This window comes from Helianthus annuus, chromosome 9 (genome assembly GCF_002127325.2).
Source record: "Helianthus annuus cultivar XRQ/B chromosome 9, HanXRQr2.0-SUNRISE, whole genome shotgun sequence".
NCBI classification, from domain to species: Eukaryota; Viridiplantae; Streptophyta; class Magnoliopsida; order Asterales; family Asteraceae; genus Helianthus; species Helianthus annuus.
In genome coordinates, this window is record NC_035441.2 from 185,054,749 (window position 1) to 185,071,560 (window position 16,812).

Consider the following 16,812-nt stretch of genomic DNA (forward strand, 5'->3'; position numbering starts at 1 on the left):
TGTTGCTGTAAATATCTCATCCAACACAACACAATCATGACCATATATGTTGAAAAGCGAGGGCAAATGGAACCTGATGTGTTTTATTTCTTATCGAGTTAAAAGACATTTTTTAGTTGTTAAATAGCATGTTACCTAAAATATAAAAAGGACGGTAATGAAATGACAAAACAACATTTGTTGTAGTGGTTTGCACAACCTTCCCCTTTAAACAATAATTATTATATACTATATTTGATTTGTAACCAAGGTGATTTGTTTATCACATAAAAATACTTTTTGCACCATGAAGCTTCTTGTACTCTACGTTCATCTTGAATATTGAGATTGAATATTAAGATTGATGATATCTGAAATATGAAATGTTTTATGAGCGTTGAGCAGGACCCAACTTATTATTTCTTTTATAGAAAGATTAAGTTTCGGAAAGCCTCCACGGACAATACATCAAAAGAGAGGTAAAGCGAGTTTGGTAGGCGCAAAATATTTTTCTATGTAGCGTTTTTTCTTTATCACACCCCAAAACTTGAATCCGGCAACTCTCATGTTGTTCACTCACAACTCCAAAACCAACTCAAGCGACTATACACTTGCAGGGTTCTAGCTATAAAGTAAACTTTAGAAAACCTATGTTTCATAAAATATCAATAACTTTATCCAAATTTTGATACTCTTCTATCCTTTTATGTTATTCTAAGATAGCAAAAAGTAATGCACAAATGTTATCTTTATATTATATTTTTAAATATATAAATAAAAGTATAAATAAATATAATATAAAAAGAAGAAAACCATCAACCGGAAGAAACCAAAAGAAAGCACGGCCCATGTATAATACATGATTCCAGTGGGCCCCGTCGGTCTCACCACTTTCCGTTAAAACGTTCTTTTCGTCTTATCGTTTATCCGCCTCTTACTCTTTGCTCTTGCTCTCTCTCGCACTCAATACTCACCCATACCTTCTAGAAACATATACACTTTATTAAATAATAAACCTCACCTCACCCCAAAATCTTATTTCCATACACTTTATACAGTTATACGGCTCGTATAAAATAATCTTGACATAATAAATATTAGATCGTATAATGTTATACCGTTCGTATAGATGGAGAAAATATTAGACCGTATAACATTCTATACAGGTCGTATAACATTATATGTGGTTTGGGTCGCATAACATTATATTGGTCGTATAACATTGTATACGAGTCATACAATATTATACGACTCGAATACATGGAGACAAAAAAACTTTCTCTGACATTTTTTTGTGCAAGATTCTTCAAAACGGCCCGTATGATACGGGTCGTATAATTGTAGGGGTGTGAAAATAAGATTTATGGGTGTGAGAATAGCGGAAGCCTAATTAAAATATTAGTAGTTTTTTTTTTAATCGTGAGTGCCATACATAAGATTAGGGTATTTAATATTTGGTTACAAACCGATTAAAATGAAAACCAATCAATTTAAACTTAATTGAGTTTCGGTTCGGTTTGGTTCTCAACCAAATCAGTTATTCAGCTTTCGGTTTAGTTATGGTTTAAAAAATGCAATTAAGTTAAAACTATGACACGGAATTCATATATATTAGGGTTTAGGTTTTCCTATTTGTACAACTCCTTAACATTTAGCCCGTTACAAAACCAAGAAAACCAGACTAAGGGACCCAAACGAATGAACACCCATCTTGTTAAATATTGGATTTTAGTTAATGTTTTAAACGAAAACCTAACCAAATTCATCTATGGTTTTTGCTTCATGTGATTGAAAAAATAATCAACATTAAGGAAAATCAAACTAAGCAACCTGAACATCTGAACACCCCAACATAGGTTTGTCAAATATGCCGAGAGTTTGAAAATAAAGTATGGTAGATGATTATATACATGTTTTATGTACCGCACATACAACAATATGTATTCGATTTATTCCTTTCTCTACTTAAAATTTGAAAATCTAGAATTCACATGTGAATTGTGAGAAAGAATAAATAGTTGATTGCATCAGAAGAAAATAAAAAGAAAGAAAAGACAAACAGCAATTAGTAAAAAGTTAAATATATTTGGTAAAAAAAAAAAAATCAATTGTCAACTTTTTCATGTGTCGTTAATAAATAAGTTTCCGTGATATAATTTAAATATTTAAGTAAGATCTTAGATGTACGTTAAGGCTATCCCATTTAATAAAATAAGAGTTAATTAGATAGTTAGTCCCTATGATATGTATAAAGTAACATGCTTAGGTAGTAATAGTTTAAAATCACCTTCTACTTCTAGAGTATTAACTTTTCATTTTGTAACGTTTGAAGGTATTAACATTAATTGTTTATTAAACTATTAGTACCTAAGTATGTTATTTTGTGCAAACCACAGAGACTAACTATGGTAATACCCTAGAAGTTAATACTTCCAAACGTTACAAAATGAAGAGTTAATACTCTAGAAGGTGATTTTAAACTATTAGTACCTAAGTATTTTATTTTGTGCAAATCACAGTCATAAAATAAAATTGTCATTTTTAATTTAAGTATAATTTTATTATATAGGGTTGAGATCATGTGAGAGGTAGTAAATTAATTAGAACTATGAAAATAATTTTGAACCACTCATTTTTCACAAGAAAAAAAATGCAATTTATTTTTGCTAACTCACCGTATTTACGTGTTTAAAATTAAAATAAGTATTGTATATACATTTTCTACCCTATAATTTCATTAAAAACAACTATATTTTCTCTCTCATTTTAATTAAATAATATTTTTTATACTTTTATCATTATCTTTCTCTCTCCTTCATTCACAACCACTTTCAAAATATATTAAAAAATTATAGAAGGTGAACAGTGTCCAGCCAAATTTACAGATGAACAGTAACAGTTTCTCTCTTACCTACTCACAACCACTTCCAACCACCTATAATCATTTTTCATAATATAAAAAGCTCCCTCACAGAATTTAGGGGACGGATTATGAATGCTCTTACATGTTTAAAATTGAAAAATAAGCATGGAACATTTATATCTGAAAATATACACACATGTACAATAAAAAATTGATAATAGACACATGCGTATAATTCTAAAAAAAAAACCCTTGAAAAGGTGCAATTAGTGGTAAAAAATATCTTGCCTAGAGAAAATGTGTGGTCTAAAATGCTTGTCATAGTTAAAAACGTTGAACCATACATTCACGTTGCGCCGTGTTAACTCGCAAAGTTTAGAACTAAATTCAAAACGAAACGTAAAAACGTTAAATCATATATGCACGTTGAGTTGTGTTAACTCGCAAAAGTTAAACGAACCGTAAAACAAAAATTTGCAAAAGATGAAAAGTATATGGGACCAACGACGAAAGTAAAAAAGTTGTGAGGTCAAATGGCATAAGTTAAAAAGTTTTGGGTTAAAAATAAAAATTCAAATTTTGTAAGGTTAAATTACAAAAGATGAAAACTGTTGGGTTAAAAGTCAAAAGTGTTTTTTTTTTTTTTTTTTTTTTTGAAAATCCCCTAAGTAGTGGCGGAGATAGCTTCTAAATAGGGGTAGCCCCCGCTACCCTTTGATGCTCCGGTCGTAGTGTAGATTTTGGAAAAATTTGACGTTTTTTTGATTTTGTTACTTTTTTTAAACGTTGCCCCCTATAAGGATTTTCTAGATTCGTCACTGCCCCTAAGTCCTTGTGTAATGGGGCTTTATATCACGGGGAGAGGGCCTATAGCGCCCCATAGCGTCGCCCCACACCACTACGGGGGGCGCTATGGGGGTGATTTTTGAAGGAGCCGCTTTGTGTATCGCGGCGTGAGAGGAAGGAGATTTCAAAAAAGGACCGCTGCCAACGGTCAGAAAATTAAAAAAAAATAATTCCGTTTTAATATCTATAAATACTACCCATATCTCCTATTTTTTAAAAATTCATCACACTCTCATTCCCTCTCCTCTACCTTTTTTTTTTTTAAAAATCTAGAAATTTCTCCCACTTTCTTCTAAAAATAATGGGTTCCCCATCGGAATATTCATTCACCGATATTTATCGAAGATTTTTTTTTTTCACCCGAAGAAATCGCGGAGGAGGAAGAAGCGGTTACGAGTGCATGTACTCTCGCGATAGAAGCAATGGAACACGTTCGGCGTTCTCCTCCACCCCCCATTTTGAGGTGTACCTTTATCTTGCGAGATCGTGAAGCGCGAACGAGCGTTTGATGAAAGACTATTTTGATCCCACACCGGTTCACGGACCCAATGTTTCTAGACGGCGGTTTCAGATGAGCCAAAGGTTTTTTTGCGTATTAATAATGATTTGGAAGCTAAGTATGACTTCTTTAAGCAAAAATGGACGCGGGAGAATATTTAGGGTTCACCTCAATTCGAAAGGTAACTTCTGCTTTACACATACTAGCCTACGGAAACACGTACGACATCAACGACGAGTACTTGAAGAGGGGGGGGGGGAGAAAACAACACGAGACAGCGTGGAACAATTTTGCTATGGTATTTTTTTACTCACTTTTATATATTTATTTTTATTTTTAAGTACATCATTAGTAAAACTTTTATATATTTAATTATATTTTAGGTATATGCCAGTTATATGGAAAATGTTATTTGAGAAATCCCACTTGGAACGACCTTCAACAAATATACGAGGTGCATCTATAAAAGCATGGAATACCCGACATGATTGGTAGCTTGGATTGTCGTTAATGGCGTTGGTATAATTGTCCAACCGCACGGTGAGGTCAACATGCACGGGATGACCAGAAAGGGCCAACTTTGGTTTTACAAGCGGTTGCGTCATACGACCTTTGGGTTTGGTCGACTTTCTTTGGTGTAGCCGGGTGTATGAACGACATTAATACCTTCGAGTGTTCACCATTGTTAGAGAGCTACATTTCTGGAATGATACCAAAGGCCGGTTTTCATGCAAACGGGAACGACTACAAGCACGGCTACTATCTGGGCGATGGTATATACCCGGAGTATTCGAATATTGTTAAAACGTTTTCTGAAACGTTCGATGCATAAAGACAGTATTTTAAAAAACTACAAGAGTCTTCGCGAAAGGACATCGAGAGGTGTTTTGGGGTTCTTCAACAACGATGGCATTTTATCAGAAATCTTTGCCGTATGTGGCATAAAGATTAAATACGAATGGCCATGTATGCTTGCATCATTATGCATAATATGATCATATAGGATGATGGAAATGTGATATGTCAAAACTATTTTCCAGAAGATGTAGTTGAAGGAACCCAAGCAACAATGGAAGAGAGACTCATAAATGCTCAACTATTGCGATCTAAGGATATACATAACCCGCTAAAGGCGGATTTGGTCGAGCATTCTTGGGCGATTCGCCCAATTCGACACGATGGTGACGTCGAAGAAGATTCCGAGGAAGAAGAAGTTGAGAAATTCGAAGCCGGGAACTTTGTAGGTTTGGATGCTGGAGAAAACGAAGAGGAAGAAGGAGAGAATGACGATGAAAACGAAGAATAAATGTATTGTTTTTTTTATTGTAATGTTTTTTAAAATTTAATAAAAGTGTTTTTCCATATAATTTAGAGATTAAATGAAAAAAATAAAAAAAAATGTTTTTTAAATAATTAATAAAAATAAAAATTAATGATTAGGTAATGATGGTTAGGGGCTTTATGACTACGGGCTCTAGTGATATAACGCCTCATAAAACCCCTCTATAACGTGGTACGTCACGTGTCGCATAGCACCCCCAAATGAATTTTATGACTACACATGGTCTAGCATGAAATATAACACCTCTATGCACAAAAAGTTACAAATTAATACTTTTCTTAATGGTCAACGAGTCATCCGGACAAACCCATTGACGAAATGTCACCCACACCCTGTTACCGTCAATCATTCAAAAAAAAATCCACCGCAAGAAGGGGCACTCTAAGGCTATAGGGTGTGGTCATGACCCTCATGACCACCATGACCCTCCATGTTAGTGCCATATAACTCATCTTTAATCCATCATCCAAAACCACTATCCGAAGGGTGTGGTCATGACCCAAACCATTAGCCCCTTATTTATTATCTTTGTCTAAACAAAAAGGAAATGATTTGTTGAAAAATAGAAAGGAGGATCATGGTTGTCATGGTTTAATCCATGCAAACCATGGTGGATCAATCAAGGGGGTGGTGTAGCCTTCCATTCATGTTCCTAAGTGGCAAATCATGTCCCAACCATGATCCCCACACCCTATAGCCTAATAAGTCCTGACCCAACTAAAACAAACTGCAACCACAATCCATAACCACCACATTGATGATCATGAAATTATCTCCTTCCAAATTAATTAATCAGGACTCATTGGCTATAAATTAATACTCTATGTAAATCAATTAAACTACTGTAATCAATCAGGACTCATTGGCTAGTCGGTATGGGGTTCGGCCCCGGTTCGTCGCGGTCCGGCGCCGCTAGGCACACCGTGTCGCCCTCATCCCGTCCCGGCCTCTCCGTCCCTTCTCTGCCGTTGGAGACGGTCCAAAAAAGTGGGGCCCCAAGTAACTTTTGACCGTTAAAATAAAAAAAAAAACAAAATTTCCATAATTTGAAAAATGTCAAACGGTCATATTTTTAAAATATATAAATTTAACTTCCATTTTCACTTTCAATCACCAAATTAACCCCAAAATTTCACCTCTTTCTCACATAATTTTTATACACCTTCTTCCACTATTCTATAAACCTTCTTCCACATAATTTTCATGGATCCGTTCAACAACCCGGAGAACCCGAACACTTCGAACAACCCGAATACTCCCAACAATCCGACCCAACCTAATGTTTTTTCGGTTCCGGGATATTATCCAACGCTAGAACCGAACCAATTCTCGCAATATTCATCGAACGCGTTTGCTTCATTCCAACACTCGCCAAACCAATTCGCTCAAATCTCCCAAAATCAAGCCCTTCAACAAATGATGATGCGGGGTGCTTGGAACTTCCCACCCGTTCAACCTCAACCGATCCCCACACCACCCGTTCAACCTCAACCGATCCCGACCCAATCCGAACCCGAAGACGATGTGGAGATTGTTCCCGAAACCCAACCGCCTAAAGGGAAAGGAAAACGAAACAAAGGCAAACAAGTGGTTGGTGATCAACCGTCGAAACCGAAGGCGACTAAGTGGACCCCAATCGAAGAAGAAGCCTTAGCCAAGGCTTTCATTGGCACTTCTGACAACCCGATAAAAGGTTCGTAGTTTTTTAAAGTTTACATCTTTTTAAAGTTTACATTTTTTAAAGTTTACATTTTTTAAAGTTTAAATTTTTAAAAGTTTATTTTTTTGTTAACAGTGGGTTTATTAGTTTTTAAGTTTATTTTTTTTAGGTTTATTAGTTTTTAAGTTTATTATTTTTTTTGTAAACAGTGGGTTTTTATTTTAATTAGTTTTAAAGTTTATTTTTTTTTCTTAACAGTAGGTAGTTTTAAAGTTTTTTTTTGTTTATTATTATGTTAACACTTTATATATTTTGTTTGTTTTTTATAGGTAATAACCAATCGGGTGAGGGGTTTTGGTCCAAGGTATTGGCCAAGTTTTTCGGCTTGATGGACCAAGGCCCGTATCGAGATCTTGACTCGGTTTCCTCAAAGTGGCGGAAATTGAACTCGGCCATCAAAAGGTTTTGCGAGGAATATAACAAATGGCAAAAGATCAAATACAAATAATCTTAACATACTAAACATACAAATTGAAGGAAAACCCAAAAAGACAAGGTGGCATTTTTGTAATTACCACCAACTATCAAAGTTACAACCAAAAATACCTAAAAAAACACAAATTTTTTTTAAACATTTTTTATTAAAAAATCGCTACATTTCGTTAGCAAAAAAAAAAAAAAAATTTTTGGCTACTACTAAAAGTAGCGATTTTTTAATAAAAAATGTTAAAAAAATAAATAAAATAGTTTGTGTGTTTTTTTTATTTTTTTAGATTTTTTAAGGTTTTTTGGGGGGTTTAGTTTTTAGCATTTTAGCTTGGGTGGGGGGGGGGGGGGGGGGGGTTAGGTTTTTTTTAGGTTTTTGGGGGTGGGGGGTGGGGAGGGGGGGGGTTAGGTTTTTTTAGGTTTTTGGGGGCGGGGGGTTAGGTTTTTTTAGGTTTTTGGGGGGTGGGGGGTAGGTTTTTTTTAGGTTTTTTGGGGGTGGGGGGGGGGGTTTAGGTTTTTTTTGGGGGTGGGGGGTAGGTTTTTTTTAGGTTTTTTGGGGGTGGGGGGGGGTTTAGGTTTTTTTTGGGGGTGGGGGGAGTGGTTAGGTTTTTTTAGGTATATTTGTAGAGTAACTTTGATAGTTATTGATAATTACAAAAATGCCACCTTGTCTTTTTGAGTTTTCCTTCAATTTGTATGTTTAGTATGTTAAGATTATTTGTACAAGAACTTTACCCTATAACAAATTATATACAAGTGACCGTCGTAGCGGGTGGAACGACGAGGATGTGTTCAAAATGGCGTTGGAAAAGTATAAGGAGAAGAATGGTACCAATTTTCCTCACGTTCGCGCGTGGATGGTTGTAAAAGACGAACCAAAATATAGGCCTATTCCCAACGAGGTGGCGATGGCGAAACACCAAAAAACATCGGAAACGGGTAGTTTTAGCGCCGGTGGATCGGACGCGAGGTGTCACATAAACTTAAATGATGACGCCGACTATGACGAAGACGAGTACAACGTACGTGAACCGGAGCGTCCAACGGGCCGAGACAAAACAAAGAAGGAGCGGGCCAAGGGAAAAGAAAAGGAAAAGGTGGACCCGAACATGGTTGAGTTTATGGAACACCTAAAAATGTACAACGACGTCACGGCCCAAAAGACGAAGGCGAAGGAGCGGGGCATCGAAGAAAAAAGTCGTGCATCGGAAGAAAAGTTAAAAGAGAAGGTCCGATTGGCGAATGAGAAAATCCGAATTTCCGATGAAAAAATTCGGCTCAAGGAATGGGAAATAATGACGATGAATGTCGAGGACGAACCCGAGCCGAAACGTTCGATGTTGAAAAAATTACAACACGACATCATGAAAAAACATCAAATTATTTAACTCTATGTTTATTTTTATTAAGTCTTTGTTTTTTTTTAAGTTTATGTTTTTTTTTTATATTTATGTAATGTGGATTTAATATTAATGAAAATATTTTGTTAGTATATTTGTTAAATGTTAAAAAAATAGAATACTAAAAAAAATAAAAAAAAACATAAAAAGTGGTAGAGGACTATGACTAGGACCATCCTACCATGCCCTCTAGTTTTGGAGGATGAACCATCTTAGAGAGGAATGTGACATGACGCCTACGTGACGGATCATCCTCCAAGATGGTCCATCACCATATAGTCTTAGAAAAACCTTCGTTGTATTTGATCCGCCTCTATTTATCTCAACATATTAAATAGTACATAGATTTCTACCATTGATTGATAATAAAAAAGAATATTTCTTTTTCAGGATATTTTAGTTTTATGTAATATTATCCTTTATCCTTTTCTTTATGCACGCTGTTTCACTATTTAACCTCCAATCCTCATCTCACTCCTCATCGATTCCCTCATATCTCCTCTTCAATTCTACCAATTCTACAATTCTTTCATGGAGCTTATACCCGGTTTACCCAATGATATCGGGTTAGAATGCCTAACCCGCCTTCCTCACACCGCCTTCTCAGCCGCCGCCTCCGTCTGCCGGAGCTGGAAGTCACAAATCTCACACCCATCGTTCCGTAACCACCGCAAGTCCGCCGGACTCACCCGGCGTATCGTCGTCATGGTGCAGTCGCAAGTTGACCCGAACCGGAAACACGGGTTAAGAAAGTATTCAGCTGCTCCAGTTTACCGGTTAACTGTTTTCGAACCGGAAACCGGTAACTGGACCGAGTTACCGCCGATTCCCGGTTTCTCCGACGGGTTACCGCTTTTTTGTCAAGTAGCTCCGGTCGGGTTTAATCTTGTGGTTATGGGTGGGTTAAACCCGGATAATTGGGAGGCGGGTAATTTTGTATTTGTGTTTAACTTTTTGTCTGCCACGTGGCGGCGTGGGCCCGATATGCCAGGGTGTACAAGGTCGTTTTTTGGGTGTGCGTCGGATAACGAGCGGAGGGTGTTTGTGGCGGGTGGACATGATAACGAGAAGAATGCGCTTCGGTCGGGGATGGTGTATGACATGGCGGAAGATGATTGGACGTTGTTACCTGACATGGCGGATGAGCGGGACGAGTGTAAAGGTGTGTTCCACTGTGGAAAGTTTTATGTGATTGGTGGGTATAATACGTTAATGCAAGGGCAGTTTGGGAAAAGCGCGGAGGGTTTTGACCCGGTGACGTGGCGGTGGGGCCCGACGGAAGGTGAGTTTTTGGGTGATGACACGTGTCCAAGGACTTGCGTGGATGGTGGTAATGGGGCGATGTATATGTATCAAGATGGTGCGGTTGTTGCACTTGATCGTTCGTCTAGAACGAGGATACCGAGTGAGATGGATAGTGTACCTTGTTTGATTGAATGTGGCGGGCGGTTGTTGGCCGTTGGATCTGTTGGATTTGGTAGAAGCCACGGTGTGTACGTGTTGGATTTGGAGAGCGCCACGTGGGTTAAGGCGGATGTGCGGGAGGAATATTCCGGCCATGTTCAGTCTGGTTGTTGTTTGGAAGTATGAATGGATATATACAATGAAATAGTTTGTTAATCACAGTTTAAATGATGATTAGTTAGACTCATTACTAGTTGGACCGGTCATTGAATCGACCTTCTTACATGTTACTTGAACGAATATGTTTTAAATCAAAATATGAAACTATATGTCTGGTTCGGTTTCTCGGTTAAACTAGTCTGATCCATGACTGGCCGGTTCAAAAGTAGTCAAGTGAACCGGTCAGCGGTCCAACCAGCTGGTCCGGTACTGAGAACAAACAATGCTTGTTAGTCAAAATCACATAACCATGTTGAAAACACTGGAATTTAAATAAAAGAACTTAAAAATTATGATTGGTTGATAAATTACAGAAGTGACATAAAAAGTCCACCAAAATTATGAGTACAGCAGTAACTGAATTTAACCAATTTTCATGGTGTTGTAAAGAACTTGCCAAAAGGCTTTATACATGTGCTTTTTCAGGTACATTTTCTTCACTTTTTCTCTCCCTTTAAGTGCCAAACGCTGTCGTTCTGATGGGTTTTTAAGTAAATACTGAAGGTGTTTGGAAAGAACAGGGGTTCCTGGGTGCCCAATGGGATGCAGAAGACCAGTTACATTGTGTTCAACAATCTCTTTTGTACCTCCTGCATCTGTTCCAAGCACCTGACCAACAAACACAAAGGGTATAACCGGAATTTTCGTTATTTATACATAACTAAGCTTAAGAATTTATCATACCGGTATACCAAATGCCATTGCTTCAATTGTTACTCTTCCGAATGTTTCTCCGATCCCCTGTGGTCATTTAAAAAGTTATAAATAACTAATGTGTTGATTATTAAGGGGGCAATCTTGACCCAAAACCTTCCAAGTGGGTCGGTTTGGGTTGCTTTTAAAATTATATGGGTTGGAATGGGTAAGATATTTTAACTAAATGGGTCACAATGGGTCACTTGAAATTCCATCTTGTTATTTTCGGGTCAAAGCGGGTCGACAACATTAAAGAAATGGGTTGATGTGGGTCAGTGTCTTAAAGAAACATGGCAGGTTTCGGATCGAAATGGGTTTCGACCAGTACCATTTCAAAAAGAACCGTTTCGACGCGAACCGTTTCAACCCGTACCGTTTTGACCAATACCGTTTCGAACCAACGAACCGTTTTGACCCGTACCGTTTCGACCCGTACCATTTCAAATCGAACCGTTTCGACGTGAATCGTTTCGACCCGAACCGTTTCGACTCGAACCGTTTCAACCAGTACCGTTTTGACGCGAATCGTTTCGACGCGAACCGTTTCGACCCGTACCATTTCGAACCGATGCGAACCATTTCGACCAGTACCGTTTCGACCCGTACCGTCTCGAACCGACGCGAACCGTTTTGACTAGTACCGTTTCGAATCGAAATGAAATGAGCAATAACTTTCCTTGCGTTATTGAAAGACGGCACATGCAGATGAGAACACATCAAGATGGTGCCAGTGGTAATTAAATATCTTTTTATTTCGTTTTGATCAATTTTTTTGGTTTCGTTTTGGACTGGTTTTAATTTTGTTAGTATTTTTGTTTCGTTTCGGATCGGTTTCAATCTTTTTAGTTTTTTTTTTTTTTTTTTTTTTTTTTTGTGTTTCGTTTCGGTTTTTTTCTGTTTCTGTTTGGTCGTTTATTTGGTTTCGTTTGATTTTTTGTTTCGTTTTGATTGATTTTTTCGGTTTCGTTTCGGATCGGTTTCAAAACTTTCAGTTTTTTGTTTCGTTTCGGTTTAGTTTCGTTTTTTTTTTTGTTTCGGTTTAGTTGGTTTCGTTTCGTGTTGATTTTTTGTTTCGTTTTGGATGGAAATCATATTCATCGCAACCCAAAGGTTTCCTCATGGAAGATTTCGACTTCCTACCGAACTTTTTTCCGATCGTGCTGAAACTTGAAACCTGACCCATATTAGATATGCATAACCAGGTTACAAATCTTTTAATATAATAGTATTGCAGTTAGAGACGTTCCCAATTATGCATAACCAAGTTACAAATCTTTTAATATAACAAGTCTACTACTTTTCCAATTATGGAAGAACTAACCGTCTCAGCCATACTGTTATGGCGGTTTGGATTAATTTGGATGGAAAAGTAGTTCAAAGCGTAGTATTTTTTTTAAAAAGGCATTTTTTAACCGACCCGACAAAATTACCCCTTAATGTACAATCTCTCTTTTAAAAAAAAACTTTTTTTAACCAAAAGGACCCGACCCGACCCGAAACACGTTCTGACCCGGACCCGTTTCAACCCGAACCCGTTCTGACCCGAACCCGTTCCGACCCAAACCCATTTCGACCCGAACCAAAACAACCCTTTTTTGTGATTGACCCGTTCTGACCCGAACCCGTCCTGACCCGAACCCGTTTTGACCCATGACCCGACCCGAACCGACCCGTTTGCCAGGTCTACTGATTATGATTAACTGTAAATAGAATTTAGGTGAACTGTCAACACACTGACCATGACTCAGTAGCTAATTTTGTTTATTTGACCGTTTTACGATAAAACAGAATCCAAATCCACCAATTCACAATTGCAAAATTTGATCTTTTGTCATTAAACTAACAATGTGACAAATACAAAGAGTAACTTATAAGCAAGCATAATACTATACCTGGGAATTTATAACATAAACGTCTGCTGCAGAATAAAGTGAAGCAACCCGTGTTGTTGCGGGAGTCCACATAACTGAATTTATCAAACCCGAATGATTCGAAACGAAACCAAGAAGTGATTTGACATAAATAACCTTATTACTCTTTGACCCAACTGAACCAATTAGAAGCTTAACATCTTTCACCTTCTTTTCTTCACTCCCCCTCAACTTTTTTTTAAAACTTTCAACGTCATCAACCGTGCCACCTGGCATTTTATTAGTCGCCATGTGTACCGATTCAAGAAGCAATAGATGACCCTTTGCAGGGTTTATACTACTTAATGCCATAACAAGCATATCACTATCTTTTAACCCCATTTCTTCTCTGACTGATTTTCTTAACAAAAGTTTCTTTTCGAGCATTTTTTCGGTGGTGAATGCAGGGGTATTTAGGGAACAAGAAATTCCAGCTACGAAAGCTAGTTCCTCGTTGACAGAAAGTGGAACTATAGAGGGCACATGTTTAAATTTAATATTTTCTTCTTCACACCAATCTAGCCATTGCTTAGATTGTGATTCGGAGAGAAATGCTAATGTTTTAACGCGATTCAGAACAAGCTTAGATCGGTCAAAATATTCCCGTCGGTTTTCCATGATCCACCAAACAAGTTGTCGTGTTCCCGCCATTGAATGGTCAAGATACTGTTCTGTAATCATTTAACAATTTATTAATATTTAAAACTTCATGATTTAAGGCAATATGAAAAAGAGGTCTTACCAATCCATGATGCACAGACAGCTGAACCTGCTATAACAAGATCTGCTTTCGAGGCCGCTTTGAAACTGAGTTTATCTTTATCTTCAAGAACTTTAATTCCTTTTCTAGAAAGTTCCGGAAGCAATCCACCTCTTCTGCTAAGAGCAACTACAGAAATTGTGGCTCCACAACTCAAAAGCTCTGAAGCCAACTCCATCATCGAAAGTGGAGCTCCGGTCATTGAAAGCTCATGAAATATCAAAACAAATTTTCTTGACCAAACAAGCCGAGCAAATTGACTTCCTCTATCACATGTTCCGGATCTCTTCGCAGGACTCCATTCCAAAACCTGGTCTTCAATCGAACCAAACGGGCCGACAAGCATCCCGTAAGTCGAATTCGTTTGAGGAATTTCTTCTTCTTGAACTTCAACATCATTACTGTTTTCAGTTTGCGAAACCTTTTTCTTGTTACCACGTTTTGAACGAGAACTAGACCTACGTCTTGATCTTTTACTCGTTTTTTTCACTGATAAAATCCTATGCAATACACGACTGTCATTACCTTGCATGACCATATCGATCTTCTTCACATCAGACTCATTGACACTGATCTTAACCTCATCCGTCAATGCATCATTACTCACACTCAAATCCGAACTTCCATCACTTTTCTCTATCTCATCACTTCCGCCAAAAATACCTTCATTATTATCACCATGAGCCCACCTTGACTGGATATAGAATCCAGCATAAGCCCAAAGAGTGATCAAAAGCAGCCAAAGTACTATCCTGTTGCTTCTGAAACAATCAGTATTAAATCCATTGCTCCTCCCATCTCTTCTAGGAGTCCGACTCGAGCTTAATCTTCTAAACGACGGAGAACCTCTAGGCGTTGATTTACCAGATAATACGGATTTTAAAACCGGCCGTGATGATTGTCTCCCTGAGCTCCTACTATATTCATCCATATTCCCTTTCAATTGACTTCAAGCAACATAATATCATAGCACATAATTCCTCAGATTATGATAATGCATGTCCAAATCCAACGCTATTGATATTAGTGATTAAGTACAGTTCGAGAGCTTCGAGAAATCACTCTTACACAGATCCTAAAGCCGCATCCTACACAATTGGATACACATTAATTTGCTTGCAGATTCAGATATTCTCAGAATACAACTTATAAATCTATAACTGCAGCATCTCATCTCAAATTTGAAATACTTCTAAAATAATAGTGGAATGAACACTATAAATCATAGCATATCATTCAGTGACTCAATACATATCCTAAAGTTGCATCCTACACAATTGAATACACATTAATTTGCTTACAGATTCAATAGTTTTAAAAACACAACTTATTAATCAACACCTGCAGCATCTAAATTCTAATCTCTAATTTGAAATATAATTAAAACAATAACAGTGAAATTAGAGTTGACTGATGAATGATTATCAACTCGCACTTAAATCTACAAAACAATTCCACATCGTAATCTGTAAAACGTAATATTCAATAAAATAAACAGAAATTCGATTTCAGTTGTAACGGACCGTTGAAATTGCAGACAGATCGAGAAAACGATCGGTGAAGCTGAGCAAGTAGATCCTCACAACTAGCACCTGATCAATCTGTGCAAATTGTTCTTTGTTCTGCAGATCGATAGTTGAAGAATGTCAGTTCAATCGCCTGCTGACGAATTTCAGAAGCAGAAAACGTCGGTTATGGAGGTATTCGCAGCAGTGTGTCGGTGTGAGTTTTGTGTGTGTTTAAAGTAGTTGAAGAGCAGTAGTCTGCAATGGCGATTTTGCATATGACAGTGAGTGTCTGAAAGTTAGAAGAGATCAGAGCGTAAGCACGTGCGTCGCACGCCTGTTGACGGAACAAGAAGATGGAGGAACTTTAGCAATAATCTATAAGTTTTTCAAGTGGCATATATAGCCCATGTACTTTTCTGTTAATATCTAAAACCCCTTCTAGTTTAACATCGTTTCTTGAGTCTTGTTTTTAAGGGAATGTAAGAAAAAGAGAGTAAATTACTTTTTGAATTTTTGTATTTTAGTGGTTTTAATTAGTTGAGTCCAAAATTAAAAAAGTTTAATGCCCTGAGTCCCTAACCTTTCATTTTATAATGTTTTGAGTCCCTGTGTTTTAGTGGTTTTAACCAGTTAGTCCAAAATCAAAAGTACAAGTGTTAAAAATTGGACTCAAAATGTTATAAAATGAGTTGTTAGGGACTCGGGGCGTTAAACTTATTGATTTTGGACTCAAATGGTTAAAACCACTAAAACACAAAACCCAGAGACTCAAAAAGTAGTTTACTCGAAAAATAAAGTAGGAAATACAAAGAAAAAAGAAAAAAAAATGATGTTTTTTTTTGAGGTTCTATTAATTGAATTGGAAGACAGTGAGCTAGTGGTAATGCTTAGACCCTCCTTTCCAAAATAAGAAAACATAACTACATAAGGGTTGTCATTTATGCCACTAAATTAGCTCTTTTATTGCAAAAAAAAAAAAAAAAAAAGATTTAGGTATAGAGCATTCTAATGTGAGTTTAGATGTAAAAATAATCTCCAGGCTTTAATATTAGACATCAAATATATTAGTGAGTATCAAGAGGCAATCAAGTGTTGATTAAAAAAAATCGTAATTAGTGATGGATCCAGAGATCTTTACAAAAATATCAAATATAAATTGTATAAAACATAGTAAACAATGATAAATGACATGAAACATAACTAGTATTGATAAACTTATTAAATACAAAGAAAATTTACA

At 37.0% G+C, this 16,812-nt stretch overlaps 2 protein-coding genes across 2 annotated transcripts; one reads left to right on the forward strand and one right to left on the reverse strand.

The window, feature by feature from the left end:
• Positions 1-9,537: 9,537 nt before the first annotated feature.
• Positions 9,538-10,822, forward strand: LOC110880125 (F-box/kelch-repeat protein At1g80440). The gene has a single exon (XM_022128695.2). The coding sequence runs from the start codon at positions 9,607-9,609 to the stop codon at positions 10,663-10,665; it is 1,059 nt and encodes a 352-aa protein (XP_021984387.1). The 5' UTR covers positions 9,538-9,606; the 3' UTR covers positions 10,666-10,822.
• Positions 10,823-10,951: 129 nt separating this feature from the next.
• Positions 10,952-15,939, reverse strand: LOC110880123. Its single transcript, XM_022128694.2, has 5 exons — positions 15,588-15,939; positions 14,047-15,152; positions 13,287-13,975; positions 11,383-11,439; positions 10,952-11,307 (listed from the first exon to the last, which is right to left on the reverse strand). The coding sequence occupies exons 2-5, from the start codon at positions 14,993-14,995 to the stop codon at positions 11,062-11,064; spliced, it is 1,941 nt and encodes a 646-aa protein (XP_021984386.1). The 5' UTR covers positions 14,996-15,152; positions 15,588-15,939; the 3' UTR covers positions 10,952-11,061.
• Positions 15,940-16,812: the final 873 nt, after the last annotated feature.